Below are 24,801 nucleotides of genomic sequence, written 5' to 3' on the forward strand. Positions count from 1 at the left end.
TTATACTACTTCTAAATTCGTAAATTGTATATTGCTATGAAAAGGAACTCATTTGTAATACGCGCTTTCTGCCTCTGAGGGGCGCTACTGGCTTACTCTCAAACCATACTTGTACATCATTGGAATTGTGGGCGATCTTTGTTAAAAGTGACTTTTTGTGTGTGGGGGGGGCACGAACATGAACACGAAAACGAAGCTCAACATTTTTATAGCAATGACCAGAAGCTAATGTTGCTAATGTTGCTCTGTTTACCTTTTGTCTCTGACATGATAGTGTTTCAGCAGCAGCAGCGTCCAGTGGTTCTTTGACACGAAATTTTCAGAAATGGCCAGACAATTAAAGAGCGATTTGGTCATTTAATTTTACACTTGATGGGTGGGCAGGCATTCCAGAGACAACACGATTTATATACTAACATAAAAAAAAAAAAAAGATGTCCCATTTAAAATGTTTTTAATGTGTGTTTTATAGACAAAGCCAATATACAGCTGCCGATGAATGACAATGGCAAGATAACAGAGGAGACCATATCCCCAAATAACCTTACTTTCTTGGAATTATATTACTTTCAAGTTATTTTTGTTGCCAGGAAGGATAAAAATAGTTGCGAAACGGGGACATTTGCTCATGGAATACCATTAACTTGCAGTACATTCAATATCATTTAAAACAGCACCGTCTACCGAGCATATAGGCCGCTGGTTGGCATGCTACAACAACAGTGTATGTCTAAACAAAATACAATCATGTTACGGTGACACTGTACATAATGTTTCATAATGTGAACGCCTTGTAATGTCTGAGCGTCTCAATGGGATTATAATATCGCCATGCACGGCACACGTGACAGGATTATTCACTGTGAAGTCATCAATGTGGATGACGATAAGCCCTCCGTCAAATTTCTAACCCGCTCCCGGGATTCCTGTTTTTGTATGTCAACATTTCTCTTGTCCCAAAAATATTCTTACCTGTTTTCATGCAAATCATGCTAACTTTTCATACGTTGTTGTGTTCGACTCCTGGACTGTGAGGTTAAAGGCACATCTGGTCAAAATACATACACTGAACCAGTCGCTCTCAAACTAGGGGCCCCAGCCGCCGGGATGTCCGTGAGCCGTAGCTTAAGGGGTCCACAAAATAATTAGCAATAATTAGTACATACTGTACCTACATATGGGGATCGATGCGCCAATAAAGCAAACCGTTTACCAGTTAAAAGCTGGAATGACTGTGACATATCACACAAATGACTTGACATCCCTTCACGAATAAAGTTGAGGTTTTCGAGGGCATAAGGGATATTTTGTCAAGAATATCATCATATTTTGGGAAAGAATAAAGGCGTAATATGACAAGAATGAAGTGGCATTTGTGCAATTCGTAAAACGGCGGACCCCACCGGAATTTCAATTTTTTGTAGCCCTTGACAAATAGGATCGGCTGAAGCTTTCAGTCTTGAAAAGACCTAATCCGCGAAAAGCGTTAAATGTTGGCGCATCGCCAACCAATGTCCGCCTCTTCACCAGCGATGATGATATTGGATGTAAGTGCAGCCCAAGTCTCTGGATTCTTCTTTTCCACTGTAGGAAACGAGGACAGTTCCACCGCTAGTCATGTGGGCTTTCTCTTTTCATCTGAGTTCCGCAGAGGCACGGCCTGCAGCACCGCCTTCCTGCTCCCGGACACCTTCTCCTGCTTCAGCCTAGCCGAGAGGCTTGAAACAGTTCTTGAAATTCTCGCACAGGACAGGGTTGAGGTTACTGTTAGTGTAGTAGCCCAGAGCCATGTAGAAGAAGTAGGCGGCCGAGAGTGATTCTTGTGATTCTGCTAATTCAATATCAGTAACCAAAACATCTGAGTTCCTTTTTTCCCTGTGAGTCTCTTGGCTTCAATAAGTGAAGCAAATCATATGAGTCCCAGCTCACTCAAATCACTTGTCCAAATACTCTGAATCCGCGCTCTTTCCGGTGAATCCGATGATTAGGTTCACTGAGTGCAGCTAGCGGACATACCGGAAACACTGTGGACTGAGTCTGAGTCAAGAGTCTTTGTGGTGAGTCCGTTAACTTGTCTCAGTCGATATATCTGAGTCTGCTGCGCGTTTCAGGTGAGTCCGCCAACTCGAGTCAGTGAACCAAATCATCCGAGTCCCTGCTAACTCCACACCTTAAAGCAATGTCCACCAGGTCACCATGACAGTCTACATTGCGGTAGTGACGTGGGTGAGCCCTAAGTTCCGGGAGTCTTCTTTTCCACCGTGGGAAACAGAAGACAGTTCCACCGCTAGTCATGTGGGCTTACTGTTTACATCCGGGTTCCGCAGCGGCACGGCAGCCTCCCGCGCGGCCTCCAAGGCTGCCTTCCTGCTCCCGGACGCCTTCTCCCGTCTCAGCCTGGCTGAGACGCAGAAATCCTTGAAACAGCGCTTGAAGTTTTCGTCCAGGAAGGCGTAGAGGATGGGGTTGAGGCTGCTGTTGGTGTAGCCTAGAGCCACACAGAAGAAGTAGGCGGCCATGATGGCAGTGGTCTCGGGCACGATGGCCAGCGCCTTGACCAGGATGAAGATGTGGATGGGGGTCCAGCACACCACGAAGACGGCCACCACCACCACCACCAGGCGGGTGATGCGCCGCAAGTTTCGGTCCTTCACCCGCGAGCCAGACAGCATGCGGACGCTCTTGAGACGGAGGAGCATCAGGGAGTAGCACACAGTGATGATCAGAACCGGGACCACAAAGGCGACCACGAACACGCACATCTTCATCAGGGTGTCCCAGTACACGTATGGCTCGGGGAACTGTAAGGCGCACTCCGTGATGCCTGCAAGGGACAATGTCAGAAATGAGCCAGAATTACCCGTGCATCCAACTGAACTGAACAACAGAATACACTATAACCCCGGGACATGAACTGGATCAGTCAATCCTGGATTCTACCACTACCCCATCCATCCACTTGTGCTTTTGCAGTAGTATTAGCTCGAACTTGGAACTGTGTTGCTGCTCACCGAGGTTTGTCTGCGTTCCGCCCAGGACAAAAGCGGGAATGCCGGCGGCCGAGGACAGGATCCAGATGCACACGTTGATCACCTTGGCCTTGACGGGCGTTCGGAAGTCGAGGGCCTTGACCGGGTGGCACACCGCCACGTAGCGGTCCACGCTCATCATAGTGAGCGTGAAGATACTGGTGAACATGTTGTAGTAGTCGATGGCGATGAAGACCTTGCACACCACCTGGCCGAACGGCCACGTGTTGAGTAGGTAGTCGGTGCTCTGGAAGGGCATGGCGGTGGTGACCAGAGCGTCGGCCAGGGCCAGATTAAAGATGTAGATGTTGGTGGCCGTCTTCATCTTGGTGTACCTGTGACGACATGGAGAGTTCCAGAGAGCTGATAACATCTCCACGACCTCCTGGCTGATTCTTCTGCACCATGAATTAAACAACGGCTCACTTAATGCAATTTGTCCGGACTGGCAGTTCATTGTTATGCATTGTACGCCTTTTAGACAAGTTTCTCCCCTTAATTAATTGAGGGAAGCGTAATCGGACTAAGTAATTACTTCTCCTCATTTTGCCAGTTTATATTTATATGTATATATATATATATATATATATATATATATATATATATATTACCAGCGAGGGGCCCGCCTTTGGGGTATACAAAAAGCACAGAGAACAAAAGTCTTCAAAATTACCTTTACTTTTTCATGACTACCTGAGGCCAAGCTATATCATTTACCTTAATAGTATAGCGCTATAGTTAAATTATTGATCCACAATGGCATGCCTGCTCCAGGCAGCGTGTGCTTAATTAGTGTGACCAAATAAAGCGGCCAAGTCATCAATAAAACAATTCGCCCAATCGCATTTGTTCTATCTTACCGCTTTTCTGTATTCATACAGTTAGAACGAGAAGCATATTCTCTTTGTTTTTTTTATGCCAAATTCATTTTAATTAACAAGGACTCAGGTTCGTTTGAGCCATTTACTAAAGTGATCTGATTCACTTGACTCAGTGTTGTTGGACTGACAGGAGTGAAGTCCATCCATCCATCCATTTTCTGAGCCGCTTCTCCTCACCCGGGTCGCGGGCGTGCTGGAGCCTATCCCAGCTGTCATCGGGCAGGAGGCGGGGTACACCCTGAACTGGTTGCCAGCCAATCGCAGGGCACATAGAAACTAACAACCATTCGCACTCACAGTCACGCCTACGGGCAATTTAGAGTCTCCAATTAATGCATGTTTTGGGGATGTGGGACGAAACCGGAGTGCCCGGAGAAAACCCACGCAGGCACGGGGAGAACATGCAAACGCCACACAGGTGGGGACGGGGATTGAACCCCGCACCTCAGAACTGTGAGGCTGACGCTCTAACCAGTCGTCCACCGTGCCGCCTAGGAGTGAAGTCAGTCCACCAAATCATCTGAATCTGCAGTGTTTCCAAGTCAGTGAATTCAACTCATTTGAGTCCCCACTGACTCAAGTCAGTGAACCAAATCATCTGAGTTCATTGTGTTTCTGGTGAGTCTACTAAAGTGAGTCGGTCTACCAAATCATCTTGAGTCTGCAGTGTTTCCAAGTCAGCCAATTCAACTTATTTAAGTCCCCACTGACTCGAATCAGTGACGCAAATCATCCAGGTTCCTGCTACCTCGAGTCACATCAAGCCAACTCTACTGTGTCTACAGTGTTTAAGTGATTCTGCTAACTTGAGTCAGTAACCCAAACCCCCCCCCCCCAAAGTCCCCGCTAACTTGAGTCAGTGGACCAAATCATCTGACTCGGCTGTGTTTCCCTGAGTCTCTTAACTTCAATAAGTGAACAAAATCATCTGAATCCCAGGTGTTTCCAGTGAGTCCGCTAACTTGAGTCAGTGAAACAAATCATGTGAGTCTGCAGTCTCAGTGGGTATAGTGAGTCCGCTCACTTGAGCCAGTGATCCAAATCGTCTGAGTCCCAGAGGTGACCTAATCAACTGCATCTGTTGTTTTTGCGGTGAGTATGCAAACTCAAGTCTGTCCACCAAATTATCGGAGTCTGCAGTGTTTCCAGTTAGTCGGCAAATTGAGTCTGCGGTGTGTCCATGAGTTGCGCTAACTGGCCTAGTGTACTTAGCAGCAGCCAGCCAGAGGTCTCACATGATCCACTTTAATGGATATACAGTTGTTCTTGTCTCGTCCCACTTGTATTCGTGTTGGCAGTATTGATTTAAACCCTGGATTGCGCGTTAATAGTCCGGCTTAATTGGTTCAGTCGAATGTAGTAAACTGAAGACTCGTTAGGTGCCGGACATGGTCAGCAATCAGCCGCAGGTGCAATCAGGGCCTGCGTGACACCTTTCTAATACAAACCGTCGGGTAATCAATGTTTAATACAAAGGCATTGATTGGAAGGCGGCCAGGTCACTCGCGATCCTCTCGCCGTTTGAATGAAAGGCTCCCTTTGAAGCGCTTATTAAGCCGCTGCAGTGGCGACGCATCACTTTCGATTTGATGCCGCTCGCTATCTGCTCCATTTTTTTCCCGAACATCAAAGCAGATTTGTCGCCTTCACGTATCGTAAATAAAGAGCCAATGTGGCCCCCCGGAGCTATAATTAATATCATGTTGACCAGACTGCTAGGAGGTTGTGATTTACCGAAGGTTTGTTATTGCCTTATTGGAGGGCGGTGGGGGTTCATGGGATTCATAAAAATGGCCTGCTTCACATATCAACTACAGGAATCGATTGCAACATGTCACGCGTTGAATGCTGAATTCATGACAATGTGAAAGTGAAACTCCACACTCTCAGCTCTTAGGAAACTGGTCACTTTATTAGATAAGCCTAGTCATGGGGAAAAAAAATTAAAATGTAGCAACAAGAGGGGCAAAATATTAGGAACACCTGCGAGGTGTGATGCACTGGAATTCTACACTACGGCTAACTTCATGTATTCTACTTATTGAAATTTTCTCGAATTGAAATAAAATAAATGGTATAAATTATAATTTTATTTTTAGTCCACATATTTATATTGTAGTTTGTTTTCACTTATATTTGAAATGACGTTTACTCACAATCCCTCAAGGGAAATGATTAAAAAAAATATTAATAATAATAATAATTTATAGTAGTAAATAAATATAATACAATAATATAATAATAATAAATAATATAACGTGAAAATAAATATAAACACTAATTGTAGTTTTAATTACATTTTCCCACACATATTTATTTTTTTAAATTGTATTTGACATGATAGTCCCTCAAAGGCAGCTCATAAAAATATACAATATGTAAGTGTTTATCATTTAATTTTTTGTTTTTTTACTTACTGTAATCCCTCCACGGGGAATTCTGTTGTATAATACCATTGTCTGTTATTATGTTCATTCTATTCTACATTATAGTGGGGCACAAATCAAGCCCTGACTCCCATCATCATCTTGTCGCCCTTACCTGACGATGACATACATGACCAGGCAGTTGCCCAGCAATCCCACCACGAAGACGAGCGAGTAGACGGCGGTGATGATGGGGATGACGGGCGACAAGCCCTCCTGCTCCCAGCCTTCATCCCCGTCCCCGAGGGTCACGTTGCGGCTCCGCGACGAAGCGTTGCCGGCGGCCGGAGGCGCGTCTTCCAGCTTCTCTTGGAACATCTCAGCCGGACCGGCGCTTTCCATATTGGGGGTTGGCAATACTAGGGGAAGGGGCGGGGGGGTTTGGGTGGGTGAACCAAAATAAAAACGCAACTTTTCGTAAGCGATGCAGGAAAAAAAAACAAAAAATAAAACAAAAAACGCACACGCGTCTGCTTGCTCTTTGCAGCAAAGTTTGAAGTCAGGAGAGGAGAGGAGGACTCGCGCACACGATGGTCACATGCGCGCGCACGCCTCGCACCGACCAATATGGCGCGTGACCGAGTGGCGACAGACAACGACGCGCGTTGCTTGGTCACTTCATTAGGTACACCTGTTAACGGCACCCAGTGCAAGAGAAAAATATCGTGCCATACGGCAGCGGATCTCACGAGACTTCAGTTGTGTGCGCTTTAAATGATGTGTTTTTGCTTTTTCTTTGGCTTTTTTTCCTTTCTTGCGCCAACAATTTCTCGTTAATATACTTCCCATTTTGCTTGAAAGTAAGCGAAAAACATGACGCTAACTTTCAGTCCAAGACAGATGAGAGAGACGCCATCAAAGTCATGAAAGTCATCGGCGAGATTGGCGTTCGTGATCCGGTCCGCAGATTCGAGGAAGCCTCCGCCAAATCCTCAGAATTACAACCTCCGTAGTCCTCCATGAAAGCCGACTGAATATAATTGCGTTGAATCAAAATACGACATTTTGCCCAACATTTTTTTTAAATCCGATTCATCGGCGAATCGAAACATATATGACAGATGAATCGATGATTAAAGGAATCGTTAGTTGGAGCCCTAGTTAGGATTAAGGGTTAATTTAAGTGAGGGGTTATTTCAAAAGACAATAGTTCCTTGTTATTTTTTTAATTCACAAAGCATAATACTTTCCATTTCAGTGACATTTTACTGTTAAGTGAAAATTTTGGACATTTCTCTGTTTTAACTAAATATCTGTCTTGGAGTTGTCCCTTTTTGGGAATAAATGACTTCAAGACCTTTTCAATATATATATATATATATATATATATAGAATTATATATTTTTTTTCAGAATTAGCCTTTTAATTTCTTACCTAAATAAAGATTATAACTTTTAACCTGGAACCAGAAAAAAAAAAAAACTAATACTCAATTGACAAATAATAAAGATATCTGCTTTTGCGTTTGAACTCTTCATATTAATTCGACGTATTCCACATTATTATCAAAAAGCTCTCAGTCCACGATGTATGTGTTCTATTATTAATTTCCTTACAAGAAGATTCTATTTCAGAGAGAGAAGAGCAATTTTGTCCCAAGAAGTGCAATTTACTGTAGTTTCCAGCTCAGGGGAAGCGTTAAATGGCGAAGTGACTCTACATTTCACATGCGGCCATTAAAGTACCGTTCGCGTAACTTCCCGGCGTCTCCTTTAAAAGCCCAAAAGCCACAGAAGTAGAGAGGCCGCGCTTGTCACCGCGGGCTGTCGGGAGGCAAACGCCTGTAAGTGGCTCGCTATTTGAAATCAGCGCGCTAATGTACTGTAATGTCTCCATCTTGTCTGCCGTGAAAAAATAAATAAATAAATAAAATAAAAAACTGGGAAATGGATTTTTGAATTACTCAATTTGTCCAAAGAATGATGGCAGATTTTTTTCTTTTTTTCTTTTCTTTCTAGATACTTATTTGACCACATTTATCAGAGGCGGGGGACTGGAATCACATGACTTGACCCTCGCCAGTTTTAGGACTTGGGATTCACGTGGCTAAAACTTATGAAAAACTCCACTTGAATTCGTGAGACTCGATTTATTGGAGACTTGACGTTCTTGACTTTTGCTACGGTAACTTCTGACTTGGCCACCTCGGGCATTTATCACAGCATATGACACAAGTTTAAAAAACAGCAATTTGTTGTTCCTTGAGGCCCTTAGCAGTTTTTTGTTTTTTTTTGCGTCACGTCTGCGGTATCTGTGGTGGATGTAAAAAGTCTACACACCCCTGTTTAAATGCCAGGTTTTTGTGTAAGAAATGAGACCAAGATAAATCATTCCAAAACTTTTCCCACCATTAACCTTTCAATTGTACAACGCGCATTTAAAAATAAACAACTGAGAGAATGTGGTTGCACAAGAGTGCATACCCTCATATAACTGTGAATAAACCAATCACACTCAAACTCTATATAAATTGTAGTCAGCACATACCTGCCACAATTTGCCTTTGCCTTTGACTTTCCGAAAATAAAGTTCAGCTGTTCTGGTGAGCTTTTCCTGACATTTTTTTGCATTCACATCTTGCAGGAATAAGCCTTGGTCCTCAGAGAGCTTCAACAGCATCAGAGGGATCCCATTGTTCAAAGGTACATCAGTCAGGAGAAGGGTACAAAAGAATTTCAGAGGGAATAAATCAACAATGGAACCCAGTAAAGACAGTCATCATCAAGTGCCGAGAAATTATGGCTCGACAGTGACATGACCAAGAACTGGATGTCCCTCCAAAATAGATGGAAAGACGAGAAGAAAACCGGTCATGGAGGCAGCCAAGTGCCTGGTAAGTGCTGGCTGTTTAGTGCATATGACAAGAATCCCCGTCTTCTTCATGCTGTGGGGTAGGGTGGCAAGACGGAAGCAAAAAAAAAAAAAAAAAAAACATGGGAAAATGTGTTATTGCGCAAACACCAACGAACGAACATCGTACCTACAGTGAAACGTGGTGGTTTTCCTCAGATTTCCATCTGAAAAGATGAAATATGAACAGTTCCGAATAGCAGCCAGTGTTAGCGCAAAACTTTCAGACTTCTGCTAGATAGGAAAAATATGTCAGGAAAAGCCTACTAGAGCAGCAGATTTTTTTCCAGAGTCGAAATGTGATTGGTTAATTCTGATTGAAGTTTGGCTTTCGGGTCGGATTTTGGTTGGGATAAGGTTAGGGTAGAGTAGCGTCATGTTGGGGTTAGGATAGGGAGGGTCAGATTTGCAATTCGGGTTGATGTTAAATCGGAGGGCGGGGCTTCACACTTGATAGGTTCCGGGGTTAGGGTGGGGTGAGTGAAACGACAGGGTTAAGACATTCGACGGGTGTTTTTAAAGTAAACTTTATTTGAATAGTGATATGTGTTTACAAGTTGCGGAAAATGAATGCAGATGAAAATGATGTTGGCCTGAGAATTTGTCGCACATTACGACTTGGCCAAGTCATCTGTCGCCCGCGGTGATTTTTCATCCCTGAGCGCCGTAATGGATTTTTCTCCGAGGGATCGTTAATGTTTACATAATGTATGCGAGGTTATAACTTCTGGAGAGTCGAACGTGAACGGCCCAAAGCGACACACACTCTGATTTAAGGCGCAAATGTTGTGGTGATGTAGGTATTCGGGAAAGCGGCTGGACCGAAGCGAGCTAGATAAAAAACGCCGGAGACACCAAACAAATGTCAAAATAATGTTACCCTCGCTGTGGTAGTCTTAAAACAATATGAGATCAACAATTCAAATGTAAGGGATTACACAGATTATGGCCAGAGCCTGTCTCCGTGGTTACCAGCAGGCCATGGGACTAGCGACAGTCAGGTCCATAAATATTGGGACATCAGGACAATTCTCATCATTTCGGCTCCAAACACCACCACAATGGGTTTGAAATGAACCCAACAAGATGGGATTTTACTGCAGAGCGTATTTGCAACGCTTCTTGGAATCACAACAGTCTGTAATGCCTGGGGACTGTAAATTGAGCGTTTCGTGCGGAACTTTCTGTCGTTCATTTCAGTGCTAAACCAGTCGGTGTATATTAATGGGATTTAATTTGTTTTTCATTTGTGAGTGAATGTGAAGCTACCACTTAAAAGTGGAGCTAAGCGCTCTAGTTTGACTACAATGTCGCGCAGTGTGAAATTTATTCATTGAGCATTTAACATCTTGATTTTGTCATTGCACTAAGTGAAAAAGCTGATAACGTTTAGATTTGAGTGTGTTTATTTAGACAAACTGACCAAATATTTTATTTGTATACTTGGTTTGAACCACTGCTGCACTGGACCTACAGCTATATTAAAAAAAAAAAAAAAAAAAAAAAAAAAAAAAGGTATCATGTTGGGAGACTTTTATTCAAATAAGAAAATCAAGACTTTTGAGACCGTTAATGAACTTTCTTTTTTTCTTCTTCTTAATGCGTTGCTGAGGTATCGGATTAGGACTCTGTATCGGCAAATACTTAAAATCAAGTGACTCGGACTTGGGTGCAAAAAATGATGATCCCTGATATAGTGTACTAATGCAAAAGTAAGTGTGAGTGTAGAGTTGGTGTTGGTATTACGGTAGGGTTGGGGTTAGGAGGGGTTTAGGTTGGTGTTAGGGTTGGGCGAGTATGATGTGGTTTAGGGTTTGGGTCTAGGTCTAGGTTGGTGTTGTAGGTTTGGGGTCAGGCAATGGTTAGGATAGAGTCAGGGTATAAGTATTAGTGTTGGGTTTAGGGTTGGGGTTCAGAAGGGTTAGGGTTAGGGTACGATTGGGGCTTTGGGTAGGGTTAGTGTTGAGGGTAGGATTGGGTTTAAGGTTTTGGTAGGTTACACACAGAAATAACATTTGACAATCAGAATCATCTTTATTTGCTCTTCACATAACCTGCAAAGACAGAAAATGCACAGATGAGCGTACCCAATGTATTATCCTCCCTTTTTCTTCTGTGGGGTCTATTGTCTATTGGTAAACCAGCAAAATTGTGCATTAGCGCCACCAACTGCTATTGTCCTTCCACTGCAAGGAAACTAATGTGAGCTGATGGCGCCTGGGTGTTTTAAAGTTTGCTGGCGTCTTCTAGCAAAGAAAGCCTTTAAAAATCAAGTCAAAAACTCATTATTGATCATTTCCCATTCCCAAATCCGTCATTTGAACATCACAATTATTGACGAATCGTGCTTGACGCGTCCACCGAGGCCCCGCATCGATCCTGTTGTTTGCTCAAGAGAAAAAAATAAAGAAAGGAGCGAGGAAGTCCTTGACGTGGGGGCACACATGGAAGTCAACGCTGTGAAATTACTTGACGCTCCGACGTGGCCTCTATTCTTTTATTTTAATTTAAAAGCAGTCAAAGTATCAGTGGGAGACATCTACTTAATCAAGTACATTAGCTGTATGGAAAAAAAACGCAATTAAAATTCATACGACGTCTCAGTTCAGTGTGCGTGCGTGTGTGTGTGCGTGTTGATGATCTACGACTAAGCGGGAAATCGGCGCGAGCTAAAGTGCCGACGCAGCACTTTGAGACGGGCGGCGACGAGATTCCGAGGGCGGGACCGCGATGCGCCCACCGTGCTCCACTCCGTCACGGACAGCAAACGTGGGGGGAGTTTGATTGGAAAGTTTTTGAGGCGACATAGCAATATCCTTCCTTTGCTGGGTTCTGTGTGGAAGGCAACTGTGGCTTTTTGGCAGTTTTGGCTCCGATGCAGCTATTTTGCTGGATCTCTGTGTAAAAATTATTATTATTTTTTTTTTAAATGCGGCAACGTCTTGCCTTTACTGGGTTCTGTATGAAAGACAGAATTTTAACTGTTGGATCTCCTTCGCTGGGTTCTGTGTGAAAGGCAAAGTTGTCTATTTTGCTGCATCTCTGTGAAAAAGAGGCTATAGTTGCAATCTTATCCTGCTTTCGCTGTGTTCCATGTGAAAGATAAAGTGGGCTTTTTGGCAGTTTTATTTTACTGGATCGCCGTGTAAAAAAGGAAGCAACATCTTGCCTTCACTGGGTTCTGTGTGAAAGGCACAGAGGTATACATTTTGGATCTCCTTTGCTGGGTTTTGTATGAAAGGCAGATGTGGCTTCTTGGCCGCTTTGGCTCAGATGCGGCTATTTTGTGGGATGTCTGTGTAAAAGGCTCCAGCAATATTCTGCCTTGGCTGGTTTCTGTGTGAAAAAAGGAAAATGTGACTGCTTGGTGAGTTTTGGCTCCGACTCGGCTATTTTGCTGGACCTCTGCACAAAAGTCCATTTTAAAAATGAATCGGGCTGACGTAAAAGAATGAAAGCGTTGAAAGCGAATCCCACAAGTCTTTTTTTGTCTCTTTTTGTTGTAACTTCAAAGAGTAATCCATACGGGAATCTCTTTTGTTCCCTTCTGACATCTATGCGCAGACATTTCAAGTGTTTTCACAAGCCCAGTTGAATGCGGATAGCAAGAAAGTATTAAAAGCTTGAGACCCTCATTTTTCCTCCGTGTCTGTGTTTGTGTGTGTGCGCACACATTGGAAATAATTCAACAACAAGAGATAGAACTAGAAGAAAAAATATAAAATGGAAACACAGTATAAACAAAACAATAAAAGAAAATCTATACACATTAACTATATAAATAAAATGATAAATGTGATAAAAAAATAATAGAAATATGCTAAAAACATGCTACTAACTGGAATACATTAGTATAAAATATTTAAAGTGGTGTAGCACAAAAAGTATACATATATTGTAATACACATACAAACAAAAATTACAATATAATAAAAATACAAACATATACAAATGTATTGAGCAGGAATTGTCCCTCAAAATTCTGGAATAATAGTGATATAATTTCAATACTATATAATGTATAAAATGTGGAAGAAATATACTATAACCCTGAAAAATCATATATTTTTTCACACAATCACATCCAATACCTTCAGTGCGCAAATAATGATATAGTATATGCCAATATATTAAAACAATATAAGAATAATATCGTTTTTAAAATATATATATATGAAAATAAAAACCAAAAGGTGATGTTGCTTGAATAGTTAGTACAGTATTAAAGTGGCATAAAAATGGTTTGAAATAGTACTATAGTACTAAACAGTAACTATATGAACAAATGGGAACCGAAATAACACAACAAAAATAATTTACCTTCAAATAGTCCATTCAATTTACATTTCATTGTAAAATATATTGAATATATTACTAAATATATATGACTATAAACATACTGTATATTTTTTCAGTGAATGACTGCAGAAAATCCACATACATTTTCTTGTTTAGTGTATTTATATACACAGTATATTTTGTTTACATGACAGATGAAGAAATCAATAAATAATATTTGAATACATATAGAAATGCAAGATATTTTAAAAACAGAAATGTTTGCTTAACATTTTACATATTTTTACATACAATCTTTTTATTCATCCAAGACGTAATTAGTTAATTTAATGAAAAACACTTTAAAATATGTACATATTTTATTTTTATGTAACACATGCATTTGTATTTTTTCCACACCAAAAGATCCTGTTTTTAAATATTTTTATGTGAAAGGTAAATAACTAAACAAACGAGGGAATACATATTATATTGTTTTTAATATTTAGATGTTGCCAAAATCTAATGTTATCATATATTTTGTATTTATATAAATATAAATAAACAGCAAATTCAATCAATATATAAATAAATACTATTCAGATAAGTTGCTGTTTAAAAAAATATTTTAGATCTTTATATACGTTTCCTCTATTTTCCCGCAACAAAATGTATTTTTAAATATTTAATAAATAATACAGATAAATAGATACACATGTATTTAATAAATAGTCTATATATACATTCTAATATGTTTTATACTTATATATCATGATTTTTTTAAATATTATATATACGTAAGCAAAACATAAATAAACAATAATATATTTTTAACCTTGTACATTTTTTATTTTTAATTGATAAAAAAATGTTTTTTTTAATTTTTTAGTGTTTTAATGTATTTTTATTTTTTTATGTTTTACTCATATGAACAATAAAGCTGTTCTGTTCTGTGGATTTTCCACTATCCGTCGCACGTGCTTGCGGTTCTGATAAAAGCGACTTAAAAAGATAACAAAGGAGCTGCGTTAACAAAAAAAATAATAATAATAATAAATGGACAAACTACTCAAGCAAAGCGCGATAAGAAAGTTAATTAATTGTCAGATTAGATTTCCGGGGAATTATGTGGACGTGCTAAAATGTTTCAAAGCTTCAACAACAGACACCAAAGATTATTATTATTTTTTTTTTTTTGTCATTTCGGGCTCCTGTAAAGCAACAACACCACATGAGATTTTTAGAAATTGTAAACATTAATGGACATTTGGAACAATCACCAAGTTGTTGTTTTGTGTGTGTGTGTGCGTGTGTGTGTGTGTCTGGGGGGGGCGGGGGATGGGGGGGGGGGATTTCAGACTGTCCCTGAAGGCAACACCAGAGAGATTGGATAGATTTTTGGAAACTGTAAACATTTTCGGGCATTTTGGAGCAATCTACGAGTAGTTGTGTGGGAAGAAATCTGTGATTTCGGACAGTCATTGAAGGCAACGCCAGATGAGATTGGATGGCTTGATGGATGGAGGGATTTTTAGAAATTGTAAATATTAATGTACATTTGGAATAATCACCAAGTTGTGTGGTGGGGGAAAAACATTGTGATTTCGGACCGTCCCCAAAGGCAACATTGGAGTTGAGTGGATTTTTAGAAATGGTGAACATTTCTGGCCTTTTGGAAGGGGAGAACCACATGGGTGTTTTTGCGAGAGACCAACTTTGATTTCAGACTGTTCCTGAAAGCAACACCGGGCGATGCGGGTGAGCCGCATTTCTCCCTACTTTCATTTGTGGCGCTTCTAAACGGCAAGTGGATGAGAAAGCAGGCAAACTGCTTTGCATTCATCTCCAGTAATGAGCTCCATGTCACCCCACTTCTTCTTCTCCTCCTCCAATTATCTTGGAGGAACACGTCTCACGTCGCCCAACCTTCCCGTTATCCCACCGAGATGTCTAATTAGCTGCCGTGTTCGTCTACCATTTCGTGTCCGACCTGATGGGCCGATTGGTGGTGCGCAAGCGAGGGTTCCCGCCCCCATCTGTCATGGAATCCTGGTGGGATTATGGCAGTGGAATCACCTAGAGACAAGATGGAGGTCACTGAGGGTGATATTGTAACCCACAATGCGGCGCTACCGAAAGGGAGGAGCACATAGAAAAACATTACGATTCATTCTTTGACCCAGGGTAAGGTTTCAAACCAGGGTTTTAAAACAGGATTAGGGTTTCAAATAGGGGTGAGCCAGTCGATAACCGGCAAGCTCTCCCCCGCTGCTGCATGTTGTGCAGTCAGCACGCGTGTGGGTGGCTGTTGTACTCAGCGAGCACGCGTGCGTGCAATCACACCTCCATCGGATGTGGGCTTGAAGCCGCGCTATCGCCCACACTCAAGATGGCGGCACGTGTTTGCGGGCCTTCCATCGCTGTTACGTCACCGGAGGGGTTATTCCAACACACGCGGGGGAGAGAGAGTTGTGATTTATTTGGAGGATTTGATGACCGCTACCTATTGACGATGTTTTACAGTGTAACGGTGGCAGCGGCCATTATTTATTTATTTTTTTATTTTCAACGCTAACAAGTTGTAGTGGCTTACGAACGAAAAAAGTAATGAAGACGACAGCCACAGTCTTGACATTCCATCCATCAGTTTTCTAGCGCTTATCTGAGGTCGGGTCGCGGGGCCAGTAGCTTTAGCGGGGACTCCCAGACTTCCCTCTCCCCAGCCACTTCATCCAGCTTTTCCGGGGGGATCCCGAGGCGTTCCCGGGCCAGCCGAGACATACTCTCTCCAGCGTGTCCTGGGTCGTCCCCGGGGTCTCACAGGGGAGGCGTCCGGGAGGCATCCGAATCAGATGCCCGACCCACCTCATCTGGCTCCTCTCGATGTGGAGGAGCAGCGGCTCTACTCTGAGATCCTCCCGGATGACCGAGCTTCTCACCCTATCTCTAAGGGAGAGCCCGGACACGCTGCGGCGGAAACTCCTTTCGGCCGCTCGTATCCGGGATCTTGTTCTTTCGGTCACGACCCACAGCTCGTGACCATAGGTGAGGGGAGGAACGTAAATCGAGCGGTAAATCGAGAGCTTCGCCTCTCGGCTTAGGTCCTGCTTCACCACAATGGACCGATACAAAGTCCGCATCACTGCAGACGCTGCACCGATCCACCTGTCTTGACATTGTTTTTTTATTATTAGTTTTTTTTGGGGGGGGGGGCGGCAATTTAGGAGCCAGAGGCCTTGTGTTGCTTGAAAATAAATCTGGATTGATGCTTTGTGTCGCAGGTAGCAAATATTACAGAATTATTACAGCGGACAGTCGTTATTTAGGTTCGGGATCAAGTCCCGAGGCGAATAGCAAGGACTGCAAATAATGAGAATAACACAGAAACCCCAAATATAATCCCAAAACACTCGCAACAATACCCATAAAAACAAATGGCTTACTGAAACAAATGCACCTAAGGTGCGAGGGTGCTTTGAAACCCATAAAAATACCAATTACTACTTTCCTAGTAGTCATTTTATTGCGTTTTCTAGAGCTACTGAACCCTGCTGTGAATAGCGTAAATCCACAAGTAATTGCATAAAGAGGCCACAAGCTGGCAGCTAACCTTTGTCAAAATGAAACTCCTCAACCACTTTGACATAGTTCCTTGGCAGAAAGGTGGCGGCAAAGCATTAACTTTGACTAAATGAAACCCCATCAACTCACTCTGACATAGTTCCCTGGCACCAAGATGTCACAAGACGGCGGCAAAGCTCAACCTTTGTCTAAATGAAGCTCCTCAACTCATTTCAACATAGTTTCTTGGCATAGATAGATAGATAGATAGATAGATAGATAGATAGATAGATAGATAGGATAGATAGATAGATAGATAGATTAGCTGGATGGTGTATTTTCTATTGCAACATTGACACTTGTGAAATTTCTTACATTTCCTACATAAAAACAAAGCTACAACAATAATCTCTTTATGCTACCTATACGATGACTGAACACTTTCTATCTGTCCCGTCGTGACTTGGTTACGTCACAAAGGAAATGGCGCGAAGCTTTACTCCCCTCTGGTGGACGCCCGCTGCATTGCATGTATACGGCACATCTAGAGCTAATTAAAAAAAAAAAAACACGTCATGTTAAATTTAAAAACTAAATAGACATACTTAATACAGTGTTTACACGTCACTGTGGTGTTTTATTATTTTAAAATGAACTTTTAGCGAAGCAACAAGAGCGCCTTAAAGAGACCGTAGCACCCTACTCCCGTTTGCGCATGCGTGCATGCGTCAAATGGCCCCTCTCCTCTCCTCTCCTCTTCACGCCTCCCCACCCCGCTGCAAAAACAGCACCTGCATTCTGGCATTCATGGTGACACAGTGAGTACATACGAGCTGGGCTTTATTTGCTGTTTTCTATATTTATGCATGGGGGGGAGTGATGTTTTTTTAGGCTGTACCGGGGGGTTTCTTATGCTTTTTATTATTATTTTTTATTTTAATTTTTATTTTTTAATGTGCACTGGTGCAGATGCAGCATCCAAAGCCAGGCTCGTTTATTTGTGTTTGCGTGCGACGAGAATGTAACGTTGCACGAGCGTTTATGATGGGTTTTAAATGCAAATGCGTTGCTTTCATATGGGGAAAGTGCATGTTAATGAGGGGCGAGAGGCAGATGGATGCTGCTTTGTCGCCAGGCTGAGTGAGGAGGAGGAGGAAGCTGCTCATCACACATTGTGTGCACATCCATTCACTAAAGGGAAAAAAAAGAGGGGTGCAGTTGTGACTAATATTGCATGCACGGCGTCCTCCTGGCAGTTCATGGGCTCGGAGCGGCTGGAGATGCGCAAGAGGCAGCAGATGCAGGTGCACCAGGAAGCCGCCGCCAGCGTCCTCCACGCCCGCCACAGGATGGGCAACGCCCCCGGCAACGCCTCCAACGCCTGCTGCTTCTGCTGGTGCTGCTGCTGCAGCTGCTCCTGGTAATAATAATAATAATTTTTAAAAATAATCATAAAATTAAAAAACACACACAAACAGCATAACAACAGTTCGAGAGGACGTCACGGGCCGTTCAGGTGTGAAGATGACATCAAACATGAAGGCAAATGTGGATGTATAATATTCAAATAAACCGTTTCGCATCATATAATTCGTGCTTTGAAAAAATGTACAGTTGATTTACTGTGAATTGATTGGGCAATTGTTTAAGGCAATCAATTATTTTGTTAAAATAGACTCATTTTAATTAGAATTAACGAGGCAACTAATGAATGCAATAAGTTGAGGGTTTTACTAATATTTATGTAGTTTTTGTACAAATGTGTATTCAAATAGTAAATACACGGTTTTTATCATTTATAATTAATGATGAATAATTAGCTAATTATATAAAATACAAATATATACGTTTTTTTTTAATATCTTGTATTTTATGTAAAATTGTTTATTTTAATCAGAAAATGATAAGCGATATTTTTTTTATTTCCAGTTAATTCAACTTTATTAAATTATCAAAATTATTAAAAAACGATGTAAAAAATATTTCAAACTTTAAATTAAATAATAAAATACAAATATAATCTATAGTATTTTTTGTATGCATAATTTATTTATCTAGCCAACTGTTAAATCTGGTGAAAAAGTAAAATTGTTAATTTTACTAAGAAATGTAATAAAAGTCAATTTGATGATAGTTACCCTGTTATTTAACAACATTATGGAAAAATTAAGAATTGTTCATTTGATTTATTTGCATTTGTTTTGTAAATGTGTTAATTTTAATCAAATAATCCCTACTCGTTTTATTTATAACTAATTTATGTATAACACATTTTATTTAGAACGAAATAACAAGCCAATTTTAATTTTAAAAACGTGTAAAATTATTTTACAAATATTTTGTATTTTATAAATAATTGTTGATTTAATAATAAAATAATGCTCTTTTACTTATTTATTTATTTTTTTCACCGTAGAAAATAATGTAAAGGTGTAAAAAAGAAATACGTTAACCCAAGTTAACCCATATTATTTGGCAAACTTTCCAGGTCATTTTCACGCTGGCCATTAGCCACAACAGCATAATAACTACGTTAGCAACAACGGCTCTGCGAAATTAAAATATGCACAGCGCTCACCCTTTGAAGACTCTTACAGACATAACGGAGAATAATGCCTCGTAAATGCGTGCTATTATTCCCCGAGCTAATTACGTTAGCATTGGCTCGGCGAAATGAACGTACGCAAGTGCTATTTCATGAATCCCTCGGCCGTGTTTTGGAAGCATGGAGCGCTTACGTCCTTGAGGGAGGTCGCACTAACTGTTTTGTGCCTGCGAGGTGCGTCTTAATTGTTATCGCGTCCCCGAGCGGGACGCCGCACGGCTGCTACCTGAGCCAATTAGACCTGCATGGCGTCAGGTGCTAGCTAGACTTTAATAACATCTTGCTATTTTATGCAGCGTTCCCACTGGAACATGTTACCTTCTATGACTATTCCGCCATCCTTTGAAATCGGAAAAATCTTTAATAAGTGTGCCGCAACCTTATTCTACATTTCTATTGGTCCTGAGTGGACTATTAAGTACTTTCTGACTTCAGAGGTTCCCTTTGGAATTGTGGATCAACAGGCTGAAGTTTGTAGATTTCGGAATCTCGCGAGCAGAGAATCTCAAGAACAAAGATGAATCAACCTAATCGAGGCTCCGTTTAACGGGAGATGCCTTTGCACATGAGGGTTCATAGCACTTTTGTTGTATTTGAGGATAAACTTGCATATTTCCCGTGCTACTGGTCTCATTGTCATTATTTCCTCATGCTTGAATATAGTATGGGCGTTTACTTTCTTGCAGTTTAACTGTCAGAGGCGAGGACGAGACAATCCAGAGGTCCACTTGTGATCGCAGGACCGATGGCGCCAATAACTGCGAAGAAAGGTAAGAAGAACCATTTGGGAACTACGTAGAACGCACGCGTCAGCTAATCTTCTCATCCGGAAGCCCCAAGCCCACGCTGGAGGACGCTCGTTCGTGGACCACGTCGTTCGAGAAGGTGATGAAGAGCGCGGCGGGGCGCGCCTGCTTTCGCCAGTTCCTGCGCACCGAGTTCAGCGAGGAGAACATGATGTTCTGGCTGGCCTGCGAGGAGCTCAAGAAGGAGACCAACAAGACGGTGGTGGAGGACAAAGTACGGCAAATATACGAGGACTTCATCTCCATCCTTTCCCCGAAGGAGGTAAACAAACCCTGTGCCCCACACTCACTTCCTGGTTCGTCACCAATCGCCAGCCACTCGCTCACCCAGATATGCATATGCCAACTTCGGTGACCTCAGTAAAAAACAAAAAAGGCAAGCTAAGAAAAGCCTTTTTTTTATTCAGAAGAACCACTACCATTACCACTACCGAGGCGTTCCCAGGCCAGCCAAAGGACGTAGTCTCTCCAGCGTGTCCTGGGTCGTCCCTGGGGTCTCCTCCCAGTGGGACATGCCCGGAACACCTCACCAGGGAGGCGTCTGGGAGGCATCCCCAGCCACAGCCATCCCCAGATGCCCCAGCCACCTCATCTGCTCCTCTCGATGTGGAGGAGCAGCGGCTCTACTCTGAGATCCTCCCGGATGACCGAGCTTCTCACCCTATCTCTAAGGGAGAGCCCGGACACCCTGCGGAGGAAACTCATTTCGGCCGCTTGTATCTCGTTCTTTCAGTCACGATCGACTGGTAAATCGAGAGCTTTGCCTTTCGGCTTAGCTCCTTCTTTACCACAACGGATCGATACAAAGTCCGCATCACTGCAGACGCTGCACCGATCCGCCTGTCGATCTCCCGTTCCATTCTTCCCTCACTCGTGAACGATACCCCAAGATACTTGAACTCCTCCACTTGGAGCAGGATCTCATCCCCCGACCTGGAGAGGGCACGCCACCCTTTTCCGACTGAGGACCATGGTCTCAGATTTGGAGGTGCAGATTGGAGCCGCTTCACACTCGGCTGCGAACTGCTCCAGTGCGAACTGCTCCAGTGAGAGTTGGAGGTCACGGCTTGATGAAGCCAACAGAACCACATCATCTGCAAAACGCAGAGATGCAATACTGAGGCCACTAAACCGGACCCCCTCTACGCCTCGGCTGTGCCTAGAAATTCTGTCCATAAAAGTTATGAACAGAATCGGTGACAAAGGGCAGCCTTGGCGGAGTCCAACCCTCACCGGAAACGAGTCCGGCTTACTGCCGGATATGCGGACCAAACTCTGACTCCAGTCGTACAGCCTGTATCAGGGGGTTCGGTACCCCATACTCCCGAACCACCACCCACAAGACCCCCCGAGGGACACGGTCGAACGCCTTCTCCAAGTCCACAAAACACATGCAGACTGGTTGGGCGAACTCCCATGCACCCTCGAGGACACTGCCAAGGGTGTAGAGCTGGTCCACTGTTCCACGGCCAGGACGAAAACCACACTGCTCCTCCTGAATCTGAGATTCAACTTCCCGACGGACCCTCCTCTCCAGCACCCCTGAATAGACCTTACCAAGGAGGCTGAGGAGTGTGATCTTCTTGTAGTTGGAACACACCCTCCGGTCAACTTTCTTAAAAAGGGGGACCACCACCCCAGTCTGGCAATCCAGAGGCACTGTCCCCGATTTCCATGCGATGTTGCAGAGGTGTGTCAACCAGGACAGCCCCACAACATCCAGAGGCTTTAGGAACTCCGTGCGAATCTCATCCACCCCCAGGGCCTTGCCACCGAGGAGCTTTTTAACCACCTTTGTGACCTCAAACCCAGAGATAGGAGAGCCTCAGAGAACCCAGACTCTGCTTCCTCATGAGAGGGCGTGTCAGTGGAATTGAGGAGATCTTCAAAGTATTCTCCCCCCTGGGACGCCGGATGGTGGACCAGAATTTCCTCGAAGCCGTCCGGAAGTCTTTCTCCATGGCCTCACCGAACTCCTCCCATGCCCGAGTTTTTGCTTCAGCAACCACCAAAGCTACATTCCGATTGGCCAGCCGGTACCCATCAGCTGCCTCAGGAGTCTCACAGGCAAAAAGGCCCAATAGGACTCCTTCCTCAGCTTGACGGCATCCCTCACCGTTGGTGTCCACCAACGGGTTTGGGGATTGCCGCCACGACAGGCACCGACCACCTTACGGCCACAGCTCCGGTCAGCCGCCAGGTGGTGATCAGTTGACAGCTCCGCCCCTCTCTTCACCCGAGTGTCCAAGACATGCGGCCGCAAGTCCGATGACACGACCACAAAGTTGATCATCGAACAGCGACCTAGGGTGTCCTGGTGCCAAATGCACGTGTGACCACCCTTATGCTTGAACATGATGTTCGTTATGGACAATCCGTGATGAGCACAGAAGTCCAATAACAGAACACCGCTCGGGTTCTGTCGGGGGGCGTTCCTCCCAATCACGTCCTTCCAGGTCTCACTGTCATTGCCCACGTGAGCATTGAAGTCCCCCAGCAGAACGAAGGAGTCCCCAGCGGGAGCGCTCTCCAGCACCCCCTCCAAGGACTCCAAAAAGGGTGGGTACTCTGAACTGCTGTTTGGTGCATAGGCACAAACAATAGTCAGGACCCGTCTCCCCACCCGAAGGCGGAGGGACGCTACCCTCTCGTCCATCAGGGTGAACCCCAACGTACAGGCGCCGAGGCGGGGAGCAAAAAGTATACCCACACCTGCTCGGCGCCTCTCACCGTGGGCCACTCCAGAGTGGAAGAGAGTACAACCCCTCTCGAGAGGACTGGTACCAGAGCCCTAGCTGTGCGTAGAGTCCGACTATATCTAGTTAGAACTTCTCGACCTCACACACCAGTTCGGGCTCCTTCCATGCCAGAGAGGTGACATTCCACGTCCCGGGAGCCAGCTTCTGTAGCCGGGGATTGGATCGCCAAGGTCCCCGCCTTTGGCCACCGCCCAGCTTGCACTGCACCCGACCCCTATGGCCCCTCCCACAGGTGGTGAACTCATGGGAAGGGGGACCCACGTTACCCTTTCGGCCACCAGGCGCTCTCCTTCGAGCCCCAACTCCAGGCCTGGCTCCAGAGGGGGGCCCCGGTGACCCGCGTCCGGGCAAGGGAAACCTGAGTCCATAATTTTTCTTCTTCATAAGGGGTCTTTGAACCGTGCTTTGTCTGGTCCCTCACCTAGGACCTGTTTGTCATGGGTGACCCTACCAGGGGCATAAAGCCCCAGGCAACTTAGGTCCTAGGATCATTGGGACACACAAACCCCTCCACCATGATAAGGTGACGGCTCAAGGAGGGGAAGGAGACATTGCGGACGATGAACAGTCAGCTATTCGTTTTCCCCGCAGGTCAGCCTGGACTCGCGCGTGCGCGACGTGATCAACCGCAACATGCTGGAGCCCACCTCGCACACCTTTGACGACGCCCAGCAGCAGATCTACACGCTGATGCAGAGAGACTCGTACCCCCGCTACATCAACTCCGCCGCCTACACAGATCTGCTCAAGAGCCTGGAGGAGCCGCCCCCGATGCCGCCACCTCCGAAGCCGTAGAAGACTTATTAATTATTTCGCTTTAAAGAATCCGCATGCGTCCCGAGCAGAAGGGGTTCCGTTGTACGTCCCTCATCCAGGGTTAGCCCGCAAATGTCTATTTTTCTACACTCCCTAGCGCTTAACGTTGCACTTTTCTACCTAGTTTCCAGGAGGGGCCGGCACGTCTGCTGCATTTCGCTGTGTTTTAGGTCTATCGTGAGCCTTCAAAACATAGGAACTTTTCATTGTGACACCAATTTAAAAGACGGAAAGTGCCTTTGGGATAAGACTTTCTACACAGGGCACATTTCGACTACATTGGGACAGGTGCCACATTTGACTTTGGTGCTTTTCAGCTCTTCTCCACCTTTCACACCTGGAAATAATAATAATAATAACACAGATAATGTTATATGGAATTGTTGTACCCCTCTGTTGACGAAAGAAACACCCACAGTGGTCACGAAAATAACTTGAATCTGAGAAAAGTAATAATGAATAAAAATATAGTGAAAATTAACCAATGACTATCAGATATTGCTTTTGAAAAGTGTGAGAAAATGCAAAAAGATGTTTTGAAACCCTAACCCTTTTTTTTTAAACCCAACCTTGAAACCATAACCCTGTTTTGAAACCCTAACCGTTTTGAAATGCTACATTCAAAACCTAAACCTGTTTTTATACCCTACCTTAAAACCCAAACCCTGTTTTGAAACCCTAACCCTGTTTTTATACCCTACCTTGAACCCCTAACCCTGTTTTTAAACCCTGCCTTGAGACCTCACCTTTGTTTTGAAGCCCTACTTTGAAACCGTAACCCTGTTTTTAA

The 24,801-nt window shown here is 43.7% G+C and overlaps 2 protein-coding genes across 3 annotated transcripts; one reads left to right on the forward strand and one right to left on the reverse strand.

Moving 5' to 3' along the window:
• Positions 1-377: 377 nt before the first annotated feature.
• Positions 378-6,885, reverse strand: LOC133470000 (delta-type opioid receptor-like). Its single transcript, XM_061757779.1, has 3 exons — positions 6,452-6,885; positions 3,012-3,364; positions 378-2,824 (listed from the first exon to the last, which is right to left on the reverse strand). Exons 1-3 carry the CDS (start codon positions 6,676-6,678, stop codon positions 2,292-2,294), a joined length of 1,113 nt encoding a protein of 370 aa, XP_061613763.1. The 5' UTR covers positions 6,679-6,885; the 3' UTR covers positions 378-2,291.
• Positions 6,886-9,133: 2,248 nt separating this feature from the next.
• Positions 9,134-24,492, forward strand: LOC133470003 (regulator of G-protein signaling 20). Of its 2 annotated transcripts, none has more exons than XM_061757782.1 (5): positions 9,134-9,169; positions 18,282-18,445; positions 20,317-20,400; positions 20,464-20,698; positions 23,787-24,492. In XM_061757782.1, exons 1-5 carry the CDS (start codon positions 9,149-9,151, stop codon positions 23,988-23,990), a joined length of 708 nt encoding a protein of 235 aa, XP_061613766.1. In that variant the 5' UTR covers positions 9,134-9,148; the 3' UTR covers positions 23,991-24,492. The 2 variants fall into 2 exon arrangements, with proteins under 2 accessions (XP_061613766.1, XP_061613767.1); XM_061757783.1 differs by lacking the exon at positions 9,134-9,169 and adding an exon at positions 17,750-17,843.
• Positions 24,493-24,801: the final 309 nt, after the last annotated feature.

This window comes from Phyllopteryx taeniolatus, chromosome 20 (genome assembly GCF_024500385.1).
Source record: "Phyllopteryx taeniolatus isolate TA_2022b chromosome 20, UOR_Ptae_1.2, whole genome shotgun sequence".
In the NCBI taxonomy this organism is placed as follows: Eukaryota; Metazoa; Chordata; class Actinopteri; order Syngnathiformes; family Syngnathidae; genus Phyllopteryx; species Phyllopteryx taeniolatus.